The 15,000-nt window shown below is 29.5% G+C and overlaps 3 protein-coding genes across 3 annotated transcripts in view; all 3 read right to left on the bottom strand.

Moving 5' to 3' along the window:
• Positions 1 to 342: 342 nt before the first annotated feature.
• LOC137932049 (large ribosomal subunit protein eL22-like) lies at positions 343 to 1,858 on the bottom strand. Its single transcript, XM_068775607.1, has 3 exons — positions 1,754 to 1,858; positions 1,384 to 1,672; positions 343 to 537 (listed from the first exon to the last, which is right to left on the bottom strand). The coding sequence occupies exons 2-3, from the start codon at positions 1,661 to 1,663 to the stop codon at positions 374 to 376; spliced, it is 444 nt and encodes a 147-aa protein (XP_068631708.1). The 5' UTR covers positions 1,664 to 1,672; positions 1,754 to 1,858; the 3' UTR covers positions 343 to 373.
• A 2,963-nt stretch (positions 1,859 to 4,821) lies between these two features.
• Positions 4,822 to 8,851, bottom strand: Sce (E3 ubiquitin-protein ligase Sce). The gene is made up of 4 exons (XM_068775698.1): positions 8,031 to 8,851; positions 7,194 to 7,366; positions 6,763 to 6,935; positions 4,822 to 6,154 (listed from the first exon to the last, which is right to left on the bottom strand). The coding sequence occupies exons 1-4, from the start codon at positions 8,771 to 8,773 to the stop codon at positions 6,110 to 6,112; spliced, it is 1,134 nt and encodes a 377-aa protein (XP_068631799.1). The 5' UTR covers positions 8,774 to 8,851; the 3' UTR covers positions 4,822 to 6,109.
• Positions 8,852 to 12,431: 3,580 nt separating this feature from the next.
• The window catches only part of LOC137932396 (uncharacterized), a 61,276-nt gene continuing 58,707 nt past the window's right edge, over positions 12,432 to 15,000 (bottom strand). Inside the window, exon 2 of the mRNA XM_068776001.1 lies at positions 12,432 to 13,238. Within this exon, the coding sequence (XP_068632102.1) occupies positions 12,644 to 13,238 (595 nt within the window). The 3' untranslated portion in view covers positions 12,432 to 12,643. The remainder of the gene's footprint in view (positions 13,239 to 15,000) is intronic.

The raw sequence follows: 15,000 nt of genomic DNA, 5'->3' as shown, positions 1-15,000 counted from the left end.
AATACAAGAAAATTAAATATTGGAATTTGATTCTAAGTTTTCTGCACTGTTTCATTTCTAATGCTAGATGCATTTATTTATTTTAATTATTATAATTTTAAAGAAATTTAAATTAAAGTTGATATTTCCATTGTTTAATTATAAAGCAGATACTATTTGATCTAAATAGATATGTTATAAGTCATTAATATCTACATTCTAAACTTGCAGCTATAAAATAAAATATTAGATTTTTAACCTACATACTTCATACAAAAATTATAAGAAACTTCCAAAGAATTATTAAGGGAACATGTAGATGTTCTGAACTAATAAATGGGAGATAAAGTTAAAAACACTGTGTTAGTGTAAAACTATTTTATTTATCAACAGTTTAATCTTCATTGTCTTCATTGTCGCTGTCAGCATTGATGTTGAAGTAGCGCAGCTCGTATGCATCATGTGCAGATGCAACCACACGAAGCCAGTCTCGCAGGTTGTTCTTTTTAAGATACCGCTTGGTAAGGTATTTAAGGTATCTCTTGGAGAAGGGAATGTCTGAAACCACAACAATGTTCTTTATATGCATTTTTATTTAAAAATAAGTTAAAACTAGAGGTACAGTCAGATCCAGACTATATTTGATATCAAAGGTAAGATAAAAAATACCAGAACCAAAAATTTTAATACAGTTAATGATATGTAATAATATGGAAATATATTAAAAACATATTTTGGAATATTGATATATTATATTTGTGCATCGGAATTTGCAACTTCACTAGATTTGAAACAGCACAGAGCTCAGCTTACAATATTTTTACAATCAACTACTTAAAAGCCCTTTCTTATAGGTCCATTAATCCAGCTGGTTAGTGTCATATTGAGATCTTGCACAATTACATCAACTAGAGCTTTTGCATTGTTTATTACACAGAAACCAACAAGTTAATAAGATACTTAGATGTCAATTATAGTATTTAAACATGGGTCCCTAAAGAGAAAGACCTCTATCTTAAGTCTCAAAATTTATAAAGTTGATGCCAAAAGAATATGAAATACAAAATTATATGAAGTACCACATTCATCACTACCGCATTATTAAGTGGCACATTCTAATGATAGCATCAGGTATATTTACACGAAAGTTCTACCTAATTCCCATAAGTCCACAAGTGAATTAACATTCCAACCATAATAAAAATTTATAAGACGAATATACAAAGTATTATAATAAAAAGGTATGATTTGTACTTTAGAGATTGAAAAGGTGAGTTCGTTTTACTCGCCGCAAGCTAGCAACCACAATTATTCAGTACTTAACCATGTCAAATATACAATTAAATTTCGTAACTAATAATTAGAAGAATCAATAAACATTCATTATTATTCAAATGCACGAACCTGCATTGATAGCAACTTTAGTCTTGTCCCTGGCGACGACAACGTGATTTCCTAGGTTATTTGTTTTTCCCTCAACTTTAACATGTTCTTTAAGGTATTTTTCAAAGTTGCCGACGTCCAGGATGCTGTCCTCGGCTGGGTGCGTGCAATCAATCGTGAACTTCAAGTTGATTTTCCTTTTCATTCCCTTGCCGCGGATTTTGCCACCTTTGACTCCTTTCTTACCAGCCTTTTGGTGCAATTGTGCCTTTTTAGGCGCGGGTTTCTTAGTAACTGCCATTGCTATGACCTGAAATATAAAACTAACTATAGCTTTTTCTTTTATAAGATATCTATCTCAGTTTAAACACAATTTTAAAGTTTAACCTACAGAACACGTGTAGCAGTTCCCGTAAAACTAGCAAAATGGCCGAACTTTTGACAATTACCGTAAACTACAACACTTCAGATATCGAAAATAAAAGTAAGGTTATCTCTATGAATCCATGGTATAGACTTTTAAATAAAATAATATTGAAAAAAAAAACAAGAAAAGTAAGTATATTTTAATGAACCCTTATATAATGTTTATCAAAGTATAAATCTAAATTTTTGAATAAAATTCTGAAATAAGAACAAAACAAGATGTAAAAGATTTATATTGAATAAAAAATTTTTATTCAAATGTAAAAAAATTATATGCATAGAAATAAACAAATTTCCTTTTTCCTTGTATTTTTGTTGCCAAATTTGAAATTGGTGAATTGTTATTTAATAGCAACAAAAATTTAATTAATTTAATTGAAACATAGTTGAACATTTACAAAAAGTATATTGTATTGGATGAAATTAGTGCTAATAGCCCTGGAGGTGTTTACAGCTTCATCAGGACAGCATTCACGGAACTGAAAGGTTCATGAACTATTTAAAATAGGCCGTAGTATTTCAGCTTGCACGACGTCAATCGCGCGAAGGATCTTAAAAGTAGTAATTAAAAATGCAAATAGTTTTTTTATTAATATTTTTTTATGCATATTACAAAAATATATAAATAATAAAATAATGTTAAGAAAATATTATATTATATTAAATATATTCTGTTATAATCCAGAGATTAGGTATTTTTTTAGTAACACGTTTAGTACACGTAATTACTTCTAGTTAAAAAGATATAAAAGACAACCCTAGAAAAATGTTATAAAATAACATCAAATAACCAAATTAAAGTCTTTTTGTAATTTAAAAAAATAAACAAAACTTTTTGTAATTTAAAAAAAATAAACTTTGATTCATAACAAGTGTGTAGAATGACCAGCATAGAGAAAAGCTTGAGTTCGAGTACAAAATGCCCATTGTTTCAACTTGCGATATTTCCCATGAATATATTACTTTCGAGGTCATGACATTTTTTTACGTGACGTGATGTAATGCTATGAGATTTTGACAAGTTTTGTACCGTCAGTCATGTCTCACCTAATGTTTTGAATCACATTTATAAAAATTAAACGTTTTTCTCAGTATCTTGTCCTGGGAATTTATTCATTTGCACTGACAGCTCAATATTGGTGATAGTACTCTGTGATATTAATAAATCGCGGCTGCGCATTTAACTCAATTTAAAATAGCAATGTTTCCTTCCGTGAGAAGGATGTGATATTGAGTATTTATGTTTTCGTTGTTAACCTATGTGTAAAATTAAGCGGTGTGAACTTAAAATAATTTTGAAATATATATTAGTGTTATGTCGAATATAAATTTAAATATTTTAAAAATGAAATATTTTGACTCTTATTCTGTCATTCAAGTTATTTAATCGATAACCTTATGGAGACGACCAAAGTGACGACGTCCAAATGATAATAAAATGGATAAATGTTTTGTCGCTTGTGGATGTGACGATCAAGAAGAAATAACAAAAGGAGATTTAGATCGTTTTACTGACAAAATTGAAAACGTTCTTAATGATGAAAAAGGACGGCGGCTTTTCAGAAATTTTATGTTCACTACAAAAATGAAAGATGGGCGAAGAACTTTAGATTTTTTAGAACATATCGAAAGATTGCTTTGTTATACTGAAGATGCTGAAAGTACATCCTACCGAAGTTACCTCAGAGATTATGATCGCTTGTTAGACGAAGCGGAGCGTATAGAAGATTTGGATTTTGCAACAATGGAAAAGTTAGCTATTGCTAGGGATTCTGGAAACAAAGATGATATGGCAGCCGTATTGAAGTTATTAAAAGTCGAAACCACTAAAGCACTTCGACGAGAATATAACGCTTTTAGAAGACACTTTATACCAACTGATAAGATTTAATATTGTTACATACAGTGCCTTGCTTTTAAATCGTTTAAAATTTCGCGCCATTGTTGTGACAGTACTTACCTTTTTTTTATAAGACTGAACTACACAACAAAATAAAAATTTCTTTGATATGTATATGGTGAAACAAGCTATGTTGAAGAATATGCTAATTGCATTTTAATATTGTGATTCTTATTTATATAAAACTTTGAAACAGACATTTCTCATAATTTTCTGATACATATGTTGTTAATATTATGTAAATATAATGTATTTATTGAATTGAAATCATTTAATAGTTTTATTTAAATCTTTCCCCCCAGCTTTTGTTTAGGAAGAAAGTTCAAACCAAAATTATATTTAAAGAAATTAAGATGTATTATCTTTAATAATCAATATTTGAAACTGTTTAAATACCTAAGTATTTATTACCAGAAAGCATAACATTTTTAAGTAGTGTTGTTACTCAAAGATTATTTATTAAAACTATAACTTTTTTTATTAGAAAGGTAAACTTCAGTTTATACATTTTACTTTTAATTTAACAGAATAATAAATAATTTCATATATTTTATTTAATGGACTTTAGGACAGTATGACTAACTCAAATATTAGTATTGGATAAATTTACATTACTCACTGAAGTATTCCAGCATTCATAATACTTTGGAATTTTCTATTACAAAATTTCTTGGTAAGTAACAATACATTAAAATTATACTAGTAAATTTTTCTCTTCAAATATTGAAAGATGAAGATTTTTTATTTTTATAGGTGATAAAAATTTGTGTATATTTTAGATTGTTTTATTATGAAACACTGGCACTAGGCATGTAGATGCAACTTATTTTAGTTGAATTATTTAAACAAACAAATTTTTATGATATCCCTTTAATAATGCTCATAAAACTTAAGTTTTATGTTATTACACTGGTATTACTATATCAATAGTGGAGTTGAATATATATCAATATTCAAATTATAACAAATGTTATTAACATATAATAAATTGCACAAAATCATTGTACACCAAAAAATATTAATATAAATGTAAATAATAATTCATAACATTTCACATTCATGTACCAAAGTTATTTGAAATACTTACAATAATTTGGATTATAAAGATTATAAATTGTATTTAGGTTGTAAAAAGTTGTAAGTTAATCCATTTGCATGCACAAAAAATATTTCAGATTAAATATTTGCTCACAGAATAAAATTGTTCACATGTTAAAATTCTGTAGATAAAAACTAAGTAATAAAATTAATAAATTGATTGTAGTGATTTCTGTAAATCACAAGGCATTATACAATTAATTTTAAAAGTTGTAAAATTGTACACAGTTTTTGAAAGTTATATTTTTTGACATCCAAGATGCAAAAATGATGATTGGTGTTCATTTCTTCGACAAACAAACTATGTTTATACAAAGTAATGAACTCATATTCTGTATACATATAATTTATAAGAAATAGAATAACATGCTACAAATTCAAAGTAAAATTCTTCAATAGTCATTTTTATTCAAGTGCAGTCCATATAAAAAACACAAAACTTGTATTTAAAACACTTCTGTACCAGGTGTAAATAAGATAACAGATCAAAAATAGTTTTTGTCACAAGATGGAACATTTTATTTTTTGGTTTGATTTTGAAAATTCTCAAGTTTAGTATGTGTGGTGAAATATACCCCTTGCAACATTACCTTTCTCTATTCATCTATTCACCATGTAAATACAGCAATTTTAATGTCTATTATGATTTAAATCATTGGTCCTTGGTGGACTCACAGAGTCCACAGGATATTCATCTAGTGTTGACACTTTCATCACAAGTTAGAATCAAGGGTCCATGAAATTTGTCTGTTTTTGATAATGAAGAACTACAATGTTAGCTTGACTTCACCTACAGTGTAAGCCAATATTATTTTAAAATAAAACATGCATAATCTGTATTTAGTACAATACAATTTGTAAGGAGTCATTTTTAGTTGAGTTTTGGGAATGTACTTGCAGGCCACCAGAGCCTCTGATTTAAATCAATATATATATTTATATATAAATATATATACACACATACACAATGATTTATCATCCTATTCACACAAGGTACAGACATATTCTTGATTTTATTAAATATAGTGTGTGACATGTACATTGCATTACTTCAATATTTTTCCAACATAAATTTACAAACGCCATTTATTTTTAGTGATAATACATACATATACTCTGATGATACATCAAACATTTTCAAAACATCAAATTCCATTGAATTACTGCATAAATGCCATCTTTTTTTAATAACCATAAGAGTCCATGTCTCACAGATTAAAAATATATTATGGGTAAAGACAAAATGCTTTTGTTACACTTAAATATCACCTCATTGACATTTCAGTTACGTTTTGTAAGCATAACTAAAATGAAATTCATTTTCTAAGTCTTCTTCCATGAATAGTACATCTCCAGTGGTTTGTTAACCTAAAAAAATATTAGAGTTAATGTTAATAAATTTAATATTATTAATATTTATTTTATGCCAATTTTATTGGCATAAAATAAATATTGATCTTTCAATCAATTTGCTTTTATTTGAGGACTAGTGTAAGATATTTAATATTTGCCTTAAAATGCTTTGTTTTGGAGATAAAATATGGAAAATGTATGGTAAATTTATGGTTAAGGTATGAGAAGTAGGTTCATACAGAGAAACAGAATAATTTAAAATACTGGCCTCTAGCTGACAAATATTTGACATAGTCAGAACAAAAAAGGCTTTGGTTAATCACCTATGTATTGTCTTGTATGAAATAGTTTTTTTTTTGGACATAATAATTGTTTTAAAATATAAATGATTAAATAAAGTGTACACAGTGAAACACATTAGGTAATGTTTTTGTCAGACGGCAACAGACCAATAATTGTTAAAAGTATGAAGTCTGCTGTGACTGCCAGTACCAAAAAAAACTAGCATACCATGTGTATACTATGATGAAGACCAAATTACAATAAAAAATGTAATGGACAATGCAGAGCTTAATCATTATAAAGTTAATTGTGACATAATATCTATTAAAAAGCATACATACCTTCCAAAACTTATCATTAATCTGCCTCAGTGTCTGTGAGCCGGCCAATGGTACATACTGGCCAGGTGATGGTGCTACATATATACAGAAGTTAAGAAGACGATAAGCTTCTGGTAACTCTGCATCTAGATCTAATGTGAGGCGCATAGCTAAGTATTTACTTAGATGGTCCACTGAAACACAAAATTAATATCTTTTAATAATTGAATTATATACATGGAACTCATTCATCATGGTTATATTTTGTAGAGGCCTGAGCTTTGCATCCATCAGCTGACATGATAATATTGGTTTTAGGGAACTTGTACATTGAATAATAATTATTATGTTTATGCTTAAAAAGTTTTTGATTACATGTAACTAGTTTCTGTTCCAAAATTTATACTGGATATAACATGATATAAAAATATATATTAATTTATGCATTTTACCTGATGCATTAGCTGTGGTTTTGAGATATCTCACAGAACTATCTCGCAGAGCTCTCATAAGCTGGTTATCTCCAGTCATTTCAGTAGGATGAGGTTTAAATACTAACTCTATTTCGTTTGGGTTTAGTGGTTCACCTTCTCCCTCAGTATCCATTGAGTTTTCACCTTCAGTTCTGAAAAAATTACACATTAAATGGGATTAAAAACAAAAACATGTGATTTTCTGCTGATAGCTTTTGTATGTATATTAGTGGATTCAAATGAACAAACATAAAATTAAAAAAAAGATAATCCGAAATAAAATGTAAAGGTAATCTGGATTTTCTTGCTTTCTCCGCCTTAAGTTCAAATGAATTTTAATAACATAAAACTTGAAATGACACTGTAAAATGTGTCAGATAGATATTTCATATATTTATGTATAATTATGTCACAAACATGTATAAAATATGAATTGATAATATAAAGATTATGACAAACAATATTATTTTTCTTGTTATACCATAGGTCATTAAAGGATCATTGTAAAACTTTTAATTAATGTAATATATATTTATTGTTTTTTTCTCACAACAGTAAAAAAACTAAAGAGAGTAATAATCAAATTAGGAATAACTCTTAGGTTTTTAAACAATAATTAAACTAGAAAAAAATAATTTGTAAAGTTTATCAAAATGAATGAAGTTTATGTTGGAATGTGAATATATTAAATCATTAAAAAACCTCCCTTACAGGCAAAGAAAGCATTTCTAGAAATGGTTGGAAAATCCTGAAGCATGTTACTTCTTTCCAAATCGATTATTTTGGTATATTTATATATGTTTATAATGAACAGACCTGCCATCACTAGATTCACTTTCCTCACTGCGTTCCGATGTAAGAACAGACTTTGCCCTTTTAGTTGTGCTTGTGTTTTTTGACACAGAGCTTACGTTTGAAGGAACCGGAGACGGCGTACTTCGCACCGACGCCGGGTTGGATGTAGACTGTCCGGGTGGTGTTGGGTTACCAGTTGAGGATGTCCCATCTTTGGGCACTGTGGAACTGTTCCCGTTTGGCGTCGTTTCAGATGTACCGTTTGAGTTTGACGGATTGCTGCTCTCCTCCTGATTTTTTCTTGAACGCTGCGGTCGATTTTGCGACTGAAGCTTTATTCCTTCCGTAATAGAATTTACTAACGACGCCTGTGAATGAGACATGTTCAGTTTTGCTAGCACCCGCTCTTGATGAGCTTCATATTCATCTCTGCTAGGATAGATCTTGGAAATTAAAAGATCAAAGTTTGGATCTGGTCTTAGGGAACGCTTTGATACTAACTTCTTGCGACAAGTTGGGCATTCTTTATTGCCTGACCGAAGAGCAGTAATAATACAATCAGAACAAAATCTATGGAGACATTCCTTCGTTGTCATTGTTTTCTTTAACATATCTAAACAAATAGGACACATAAGTTCGCTGTGTAAGCTTCTTGGGGATACCGCGATTTCGGTCGCATCTGTTATCACTTCCTGAGGTGTACGATGGAGTTCGTAAAGGGATAGTTCCCATGTTTTGTTTTGTGAAGGTTCCGTTGAAGACATTTTTACGAAATGATAACTTTTATTCCATAAACATAAACATTTTTAGAAAATTGACAATTACTGCCGCCTCCACCATGTTGTTACGCGCAAATAGTATTGCTATTACTAGAAAATCTGGAAAGAAAAATAAACTTTACAAATTATTAAATCAGCATGGAAAAAATGTTATATCAGGTAAAATAAAACTTAGACACGTACAAAAAACCGAATATTGCTTAATCTGATCTAGAAAATGACATTAAATAGTTTTGTTAAAAATTAGTAGCACTTTTTAAACTAAATTAATACATTTGCATCTCAACTTATAAACTAGTTCGCCATTATTGGACAAACATTTTTTTAATAAACTCGCTGTTGTCAATGTAAACATGTTACACAACAGTGAAATGTATTATTTTAGACTAGATGTAGATAAATAATTTGATAAAATCTGAGCGTGTAAACACAACAATGACAAACCGTTTTACATGAACACCGCTTTACTGTTTTTCGTATGGTACAAGCAAAGATACTTACAAATATTATGTTATAGTTTTAATTTATTTCAATTATTTCCAAACTAGTCTATTAAGAAGAGTTAAAAAAAATTTTTGAAATTTAAAAGCCTTTCAATTCGAATTGTAGTTAACATTATTTTTGATCAAAATTAACTTTCTTTAACTTATAATTGTAAAAGAAAAAGAATGTTTAGCAATTATTTAAAAAAAATCTAAACCTTACGGCTTAGGACTGTTATTAGAAGCCTGTGTTATAATTAGTTGGTCTAATTTAAGTTTGATTCTTTAAAACTTTCCTGGGCCTATAATTTTCGATGATTCAATAATCTACCATTAGTCTTGCTTATAGAGCGACATTGTATTATGTTTTTTTTTTTAATTTACTACACGGTTATATTCATTTTATATTTAAATAATGGATAGAAAATAAAGGTATTTTAATCTTCAAATTCAAGTAATTTTATTGATGCATTATAGTTTAATTGCGTTTGGTTAACATAATTTTCATCTTGTTGAAAATTAGGAGTTCTGATTAATTAACGACACCAATTTGTTTTACTGTCATCGTTTGATGAATTAATCGATCTGAAAAAATCAAAACATACTGAAGGATGCATCCAAACTTCCTAACCGTATTCGTAAATATTTGATGAATAAAAATGTGTATATCCTACAAAATCATTATGAAAAACACACCTATTCGAAATCACTTCAGGCTTTTGTGTTCAACTGATTGTGACAGCTAGGATCAAAGTCAATGATACGCGGCAGTAAAAGTTCATAATGATCTATTCCTTTTCAATCCTACTGTCATAGTGTATTACTCCATGAATAATTAATATGTATTAAGGCACCACAAGTATAGAGAATTAGAATTTTGAATAAAAATCTCGTTATTTCGGTCATCATTTTTGTTTTGCGGCTAACTCCAAACTCTCTATGTCGTTGCTAATTATTTAAAGTTTAATTTTTCTGTTTTTAGAATTACATATATTACGTTTTAATTTATAATTTTACATGCAGGGTGTAATGGCGGATTTTATCCCTTTAAGCGTTTTTTTTTAAAAAAAATACTCCTATAATGATATCGAAACCAGTCAGACTACATAATATAACCAAAGAGATTTTTGAATAAAGGAATTTTACAACGTTTTATTCATGATTTTACTCAACGTTTTAGTAACCAATTTTACTCATAACGAATATTAAATGATTTGGTAGTTTAATCTGGATATATAACATATAGTGCGTTTAAATTCAGAGTTAATACTTATTTCAGAAACCTTGATATATTAATTTTCAATCTCGTTATTCTACTTCCTTAGCAAAAAACTATTTTGTGGGATGCATGACGACCGTTTAGATTCTCAGTGATTCAATGCTAGGTTTTTGAGTCAAAAGCTTTTTTGGTTTTCTTGTAATAAATATTATTTATGTATTCTATACTAGTATACTAATTTCGTATTCAGTTGTTAGTTGCCTTAATAGTATAAGATTTTTTCAATAATAAAATGTAATGTTTGGTAGTAATAAAAAACTGAAAATTACAAATTTCAAAAAAAAAATTGCAGTGTCAATAAATGTTATACAAATTCTAATCAATGTAAGTATTAAAGGGCAAAGGCATACAGTTCAAATAATAAAATTTAAAAAACTTTGTATACATATTTAATTATATAATTTTCCGCTTAGGTGTGTATTTGTCTTGTTACTTTTGTCGATAAGTATTTCAAGTTGCTGTTTTTGTTTCAATTGTTTACTTTCGTTGAAAAATAAAATACTGAAATCCACCGTGTCCCAATAATGGCAACATTTTTCAAAAGCGTCACAATGACTAATGTATGAAATTGACCAGTATGGGTGAAAACATTTAAAGAAACCGAAGCGAATGTGTGCGAAATCGAGATATCAAATTGATCAATTATTTCTACTTTTTATTCTTTTTAATTGTTCTTTTTATGTGGGCTATTAGATGCTTATACGTTAAGTATGAGTTTAAGACTAAGTGAAAATAAAAATAAATATTTTGTCAATTTAAAAATATATTCTTAGGCCTTTCTATACACGCGTTATGGCGAACTAAATACCGTATAGACAGTCTCTATCAGTCAATTTAATAATAAACCCGTTAATCACTTATCAAAAGAGATTTTTGCCTATGGTACATGTCCTGTCGTGTAAGCACAAACGTATTTTATTTATTTCGAGTGTATACAAAATGATAATTTTATATACATTTTTATGCTTGAATTATATTAACTCGTTATTGATACTACACTATAGTAGATTAGGGAGTATGGGATGATTTTTAAAGAAATAACTAAAAAAATACATAACTGCTATTTATTTTTATTTATTATTTCGTTCAAAGACCTTTATTGGATCAAATATTTTACATATGACCTACACTTTCACAATACATATCCTTAATATAGATACAAATCTTTAATATAGCGTGAACAATGCAGATGCCGCTTATTTTAATGTATATCTAGTAATCATTTTAAGTAGATAATTCTTACAGTAAGAAAAAACGTGTAAATGCAATTGGCAGCATTATAAATATTTCAACATGAAAGAAAAATACCATTTTGTTTTATCAATAAAACTTTTTGAGTATTCCTACTTATTAAGTCTGATATTTTTCTTTCATTTTGATAATATTTTATTTTAAATACGTTATAACTAGCATTCGTTGTTTCAACTAAAATGCAGCGTCGTATACTAATGTCTAAACGATAATAATTTAAATTCGTTTTGCAGTCTTAATAAAATATCTAAGCACCTATTCATCAACTAAACCTAAAATGATAAGCGATTATGTACATGTTAGCTGACCAACTATAATACATCACTAATTAATACTCTACTTGTTGATAATAGTTTTTAATGATGGCTTAATAGAGAAACGTCAAATATCGTTGACGGAAATGAAATTATTATCCTTTGTAAATATTGTCAAAAATTGAAAAATATACAATAATGTAATAAACAGTTATCAAAACATTTAAGTGTTTTAGTTATCTTTAATGATCTTATTAAAGTTTAAAACACCCATGGCATTATGTAGAAAACATATAAATTTGAAACATAAGTCATAAGTTACTGCTTCAAAAGTTACAAAGTAAAAATTAATTTTTTTTTACTTTTTTGGTTGCTTATTTATTTGACTCGGAGTTATTACTTCAACTGCCGGTATTTTTATTAGTATTTAGATACTAAATTATTTGCTTACAGTCTGTTACTACATATTTTTCTCTAAATTATATAGAGAAGCTATGCACATATTGAAATCTAATGTCGACATACATCCTCTCTAAATATAAATAAACACACGGACATTATTCCATGCTGTGATTTTTAAATTGTTCGATTATGGCAACAATTTATGATATTGCGCGGAATGCTTATTCTTTTCAAGAACGTAAAAGGACTTTGGCTTTCCGTTTCCTGAGTAATATTTCCTAAGAGAAGGTTTCTTTGCTGGGACGTAATAGGCCAAAGCTTCTATGGAATTCGGGTGGTTGTTTGCGCCTTTTGGCCAGGTAGGCGTGCTTTCTACGTCGATAACATCGTCGTCAAATCTTGCTTGTGGTCTAGTTTTGGCAATCTTATGTAGTACGGGCAAGTTCCAATGGTATACTCGAGCTGGTTTCCCGTTACTAGTCATTTGTAAGGGTAGCGTTCTTGCAGCTGCCGGTGCGGGTTCTGCATGACTGTAGTAGCTCGTGTTTGGCGGTAGCTTGATCACGTACATTCTGGAATCTCCTGTACCGTGTCTTCTACCCTGTTCGGCAAGTCGTTTTCTGTGATGGGCTGCTGGAACTCGCAGTTTTTTGAGGCCAAGTGAGCTGAGGAGCTCGTGGGTAGTGGGCTCTTTCTTGTCGTTAGTCAGGTTGTTGTCATTTGAATGCGATGCATGTGTCGCGCAGGCAACGGCTGTAGCGACCACAATCAACGTCAATGTTCTGTAAAATAAAAAAAGAACTTGTTAAGACTTACGATAAATATTGTCATTTTTAAAAGAAAATCATTGTAACGAATTATTGATATAAAATACTTTCTATAATTACGATCAAAGACATAATAACTGACATGTATATCTATTTTAATTGCTCTGTGCATTTAAACATCTTTTTTGTTTTGACTTTATGGCTAATAAAATTATTACGGGTTGTAAAACCAGCAAAAGCGGTTTTATATGACAGGCGACAACAAAATGGCGTCGAAGTGCATCCTTAACAGAACCAGACATAAAAGTTGATAGGTTTCTTAAGACTACATTCATCTTAGAAAGCGGCGGTACATTGACATTGGCTGAGTTGTTTGCGCAGTTCGACGATGGCACTCGAAAAGTCAAATAAAATCGTCGCCACAGGCCGCAGTTGTTCTGTGAAGCCGTTGCCTTGTTTTAAAAGCAATTAGCATAGTCTGTTGCGGTTTGCATGCGTGAGATACAAAGAGAGACTCATTTAATGGACTTAATTTTTACATAGTAACGGTAAAAACTGGTCATAGTTAAAATAGAATAGTAGGTAACATTTTACTACACATTAATTATTCTAGCATAGAATAAATTAAAACCGTAAGACGAAATAGAAGGATGTTACAACAAATATTGTAGTGCAACTAATACATTATACAGAATTATAGGTTGTAGGGGTAAAATTTTTAATGGGGTGATTATAGCTCATCGGCCAGCAATAAGCTTTCAAGCGTTTATACTTATTTGCCGTCACCCAGTATGAAGTAATTCTTCACAAATATGACACATTCATTTCTTATTATTTTTAAAGAATGCGACAGGCTATATAAATTCTGGTAGAACAGTCTGCAGGGACAGAAAAAAAAATTAATTTTAACATGTAATAACCTGTATTTTGAAAAAACTTGTAATATACCTTACGTTATTTAATATTTTCGAAACTATTGATTTTTAATAGGGTTTATCGTACATTAATTAACAGAAAATAAGTTAATACATTTATAACTTTAAAGTTATTTTGGTTAGCTGTTAGCATTGTTTTAATATTTACTAATATTAATGTTACATTATGAATTCATATTATTTTACAGTTCCCGGTATACAACCGTCCTGATACAACATGGCGTATGTTCGCTGGCGTACGTTGCTTGACTTGTCATAACGCAAATCGCATAACTCAAAGCGTTTGTGAACTTTATTCGTTACTAGGAAACCGAGACAATGTGCCGTTGTGCGTTGTATTTGAAATCTATCCCCTCATTACAATGCGCTTCCAGTAATGGCGGCTTTATGTCAAATGAATGAACGATGAGCGAATGATATTGAATAAATATCTGAATCGAATTAATGTCGTAGGCCACACACAGTTTCAGAATGACACAAATTAAATAATCAGTGGTACATATGAAGATTTTGTGCATTAATTATTTTTAAAACCGTCAACGAATGATGGTGCAATTTATTTTAATTTTTAGCGAAATAATATATAAATCTATAAATATATAGGATATTTACTGTGGTGCCCGGTTTCTTAGAACCCATTTGCGCAGTAATTTATATCAATAGTCGTCGTTTCAGCCAATAGACTACCGCTATAACGCATAGATGGGAAAACCTAAAGATATCTATGGAGGAGGGGGGGGTATACCATAATCGCCTCACTTGCGATTCTCGTTGGACTATCCTCTGAAAACTTGTTTTTAAGAAGTGGCAATTTCATATAGATAATGCTCAAAGTGAAATTA

The sequence above is a fragment of the Battus philenor genome, unplaced genomic scaffold (genome assembly GCF_028537555.1).
Source record: "Battus philenor isolate CCGP_79_NKW_IND1 unplaced genomic scaffold, ilBatPhil1.0.hap1 SCAF_9, whole genome shotgun sequence".
NCBI classification, from domain to species: Eukaryota; Metazoa; Arthropoda; class Insecta; order Lepidoptera; family Papilionidae; genus Battus; species Battus philenor.
The sequence above is the reverse complement of the archived record's forward strand: the minus strand, read 5'-3'. Positions and strand labels throughout refer to the sequence as shown.

Excerpts from the sequence above, each read along its gene's own strand:
- LOC137932049 (XM_068775607.1), bottom strand. The coding sequence starts at position 1,663 with ATGGCAGTTACTAAGAAACCCGCGCCTAAAAAGGCACAATTGCACCAA. Across the intron at positions 538-1,383 it reads TAAAGTTGCTATCAATGCAG|ACATTCCCTTCTCCAAGAGA; the intron begins GTTCGTGCATTT and ends TTGTGGTTTCAG.
- Sce (XM_068775698.1), bottom strand. The coding sequence starts at position 8,773 with ATGTCTTCAACGGAACCTTCACAAAACAAAACATGGGAACTATCCCTT. Across the intron at positions 6,936-7,193 it reads AACCACAGCTAATGCATCAG|TGGACCATCTAAGTAAATAC; the intron begins GTAAAATGCATA and ends TTTGTGTTTCAG. Across the intron at positions 6,155-6,762 it reads TTAATGATAAGTTTTGGAAG|GTTAACAAACCACTGGAGAT; the intron begins GTATGTATGCTT and ends ATATTTTTTTAG.